At 39.2% G+C, this 3,548-nt stretch overlaps 1 protein-coding gene across 1 annotated transcript in view; it reads left to right on the top strand.

The window, feature by feature from the left end:
* Positions 1-1,590: 1,590 nt before the first annotated feature.
* Positions 1,591-3,548, top strand: part of LOC112078193 (uncharacterized) — a 4,112-nt gene continuing 2,154 nt past the window's right edge. The window contains exons 1-4 of the mRNA XM_070441981.1: positions 1,591-1,666; positions 2,606-2,683; positions 2,933-3,280; positions 3,444-3,547. Of these exons, the coding sequence (XP_070298082.1) occupies positions 2,629-2,683; positions 2,933-3,280; positions 3,444-3,547 (507 nt within the window). The 5' untranslated portion in view covers positions 1,591-1,666; positions 2,606-2,628. The remainder of the gene's footprint in view (positions 1,667-2,605; positions 2,684-2,932; positions 3,281-3,443; position 3,548) is intronic.

The raw sequence follows: 3,548 nt of genomic DNA, 5'->3' as shown, positions 1-3,548 counted from the left end.
TAGACTGGTGAGATCTTCCATATACAATCTTAATGTAGACTGTAGTGCCTTTTATATATAGATCTATTTTGCATAAGCCTCGCCTGTGTATTCATCATATATAAGTCTATTGTACGGTCCCGTGTCTTATTACATATTATCAGTATAGCCGATGGTTTCTACTGCATAATCGCTCACTCTCGCGCCCCGTGTAAAAGTGTGGCCATGTAAATAGTCGTAGAGTGTGTAGTGGCGGGTGCCGGAAAATCCGATATGTAGGTGTTCTAATAGTAGCCTGTTTCCATGCGTATTAAGGTCTATTCGTGTGCATGTTATCATAATAAGATCTAAGGTAGCCCTTATCATATATAGATTAATTGAGCCTGTTCCAGATATGTCTAATGTACTACTGCCAGATACTGAAGGTCATGAGAAAGCAATCAGCATAGAACAAGAGAGGAATTGAGAGGAAACCTAAACACCAAAGAGAGACGCCGAACGAAAACAAACACAAAGAAGTAAACCACTATATATGGATTAACAGCTACATTGAGACTCTATATGGATAACCAGGGCTACATTAGACATATACATGGATAATCAGCGCTACATTAGCCTATATATGATATACAGGCTACGATTAGACCATTAAATATGGATTAACAGGCTACAGACATATATAGAAACAGTCTAATTAGATTGATATGGAATAACAGTCTACATTAGACTATACAGTATATGACAGCAGCAGTCAATACAGCAGGTGTATGGTGATGATGGATACTGATGTCTCTGTAACTAATGCTTACTAACCATACTTACACAAGGGTCTAACAGTTGTAACATAATATGATAGGTCGGCAGTTTGTAATACGACGACATTCAGTGTTTGTGTGATTTAAATCATGACTTTGTCCAAGTAGGGACAGTGTTGTGTTCACCATTCTATCTGATTATTTTGTTCAGTTTTGTTATGTTTTTTATTTGTCCACATAGTTGAGGACATTATTATTAGGATGGTGCGAGTAATGTGAGATGCCAGTAGGTGGAGCTCTAGTCTAGAACACTGTAGTAATGTTGAGATGCCAGTAGGGAGAGCTCTAGTCTAGAACACTGGAGTAATGTTGAGATGCCAGTAGGGAGACCTCTAGTCTAGAACACTGTAGAAATGTTGAGATGCCAGTAGGTGGAACTCTAGTCTAGAACACTGGAACCTTCAGTACCACCTTGATGCAGCTGATGAGGAGTGTAAATTGAATGGGTTTGTAGAATAGAATGAATGACATCATGGAACTGACCAAATGTAAATGGAACTTTGACCTGTTCCATGTAGAACTCAGAGGGACAAGGCAAAACATTCTAAGATACAATAAACATTCCATATAGAATAGTCATCATATTGTTAACATGGTTCTGTATTTAAATAAAAGTGGAAATGGGGGACATTTTGTCCATTTTACAAATATAGGACCCCCTCTTTTACAGTAATCTTCATTTTCTGACATGCTGTTCTGATCGTCATGCATGTTAATGTCTTAAAGAGGAAGGAAGGATAGTTCTGAATCATCTACTTGTGTCCTGACTACATAAATGTGTATCAACCACAGAACTGACACTTACTAACAGTTCCCACAAACTACCAGTAAGTTGACTCACTGTACAAGACCTCTCCCCTTCACTTCACTCTGTAAGTACTCTTGACAATGTCTTGAAATATAGTTTCTGGTTATTTGTTTTTAGTAATAAGTCGTATACTTGAGGGTAATGTATCATTTTACTTCTTGTTATGTTTTGATCTGTGTTTTGGTTGTTACATCAGGGTCAGTATTCATAAAGTGTCTCAGTGTAGGAGTGTTGACCTACATAGTGATGAGATGATTAACCAGGGTAAAAAAGACATGCAGACAAACATTGTAACACTGCAGTGTGTGTGTGTGTGTGTGTGTGTGCGGGGGATTTGTACATTGCTAGACATGACCACCTTGTTGACCTGATAGCCATTGAGGTGAGACAAGTAGTCTCACCAACAGCACATAAACATTCTTGTGTAAAGGGAAGCTGGTGCGTGTGCGTGCGCGTGCGTGTGTGTGTGTGCGTGTGTGTGTGTGTGTGAGAGTCACTTGCTGTTTATCCTCACAGCTTGCGGATAGGAGCTATCATTGAACCTGGTGGTCAGTCTTTAGGCTGCTGTACAGCTTGATGGACAGTAGAAGATTTAACATTTATCCTCCTATATTTGGGGTTTTGAGAATAAAACAGCTTCAGAACAATCAATGTAGAAATATGTGTTTACAGTACTACACATCTGTTCAATAAGTGATTGCTGTTGTTGTTGTTTATAATGATGATGATGACTATTGTATATATTAGGAATTTATTTTTGCATTATGTCAGTTTAAATAGACAGACGTAGACAGACATGCAACACATCACACACATTACATACATAGTGCAATAGACTTACAGACAGTATTCACATAGACAACCATATACCACAATACAACACAATATGAGCCTTGTTCATTTTCAGTAATGAGGCCCTGTACCCCATTTACAGTTTATACTTCAATGTATCAGGTGGAGTTATTCACCAGCTATAGAGTGAGTTGTTGTTTATGTTTCTAAGACTGCAGGGTGGGAGATGCAACAATGTCCTTGAGAACAGCAGGAAGTGTGTTGGTGGTCTTTCTCTGGTCTGTGACAGGTGTGGTCTCATTCATAACTTATATGTTTGTCAATCTACAGACATTTGTAGAATGTTAAAATTACATTTGCTTGTGTTCTGTTAGGCATCTCCACTTCACTTTAAATAGTTATGTTTCACACCTCACTGAGTGCTGATTATCTGTGATTTCCAATATGGCAACAAAGTGTGGACAAACCCTACCTTCAGTGTGAGCCAAAATACCTTGTCCTAATTCTGATACCATTGTGATGTCTAACTGTGTTTCAGTGGTACTGGGTCAGGATGGCTGGAGTGTGAAATACACCACTCAGAGYATCTGTACCTTGAAGGGGTCAACAGTGGACCTGTCCTGCTCTTTCACATATCCCAGTGGTTATACAGTCACAACAACTTTCTGGTTCAATAAATGGGGGACTGGTGTAGAACCTAAAGATCTAGGTCCGAACCCCGAGTATGCAGGTCGTCTGGAGTATCATGGGGATAAGAAGAAAGACTGCACCCTGAAAATCACAGACCTGAGAGAGAGAGACTCAGCTACGTACAGGTTCAGATTATTAACAGATCAGGAAGGAGGGAAATATTCTGGAAGTCCTGGAGTCACTCTGTCTGTCACAGGTACAGTTACATTCAATATAGTTAAACTGTTGAATTCCATTTAGTTCAGAAAAAAATTCTTGGTTTGTATTTATGTCTGTATAACATAGGATTTCTTCCATCTTTGTATTAGAGTGATAAGTCAGTGATAAAGGGATTTACAGTGATATTGTTTATTCTCCAGGTCTTCAGGTGAAGGTGACTGGTGGACATCAGGATAAGACACTGACCTGTAGCACCACCTGTACTCTGACTGACAACCCCACCTACATCTGGTACAAGAACGGAC

The sequence above is a fragment of the Salvelinus sp. IW2-2015 genome, unplaced genomic scaffold, assembly GCF_002910315.2.
Source record: "Salvelinus sp. IW2-2015 unplaced genomic scaffold, ASM291031v2 Un_scaffold5380, whole genome shotgun sequence".
Lineage (NCBI taxonomy): Eukaryota > Metazoa > Chordata > Actinopteri > Salmoniformes > Salmonidae > Salvelinus > Salvelinus sp. IW2-2015.
The sequence above is the reverse complement of the archived record's forward strand: the minus strand, read 5'-3'. Positions and strand labels throughout refer to the sequence as shown.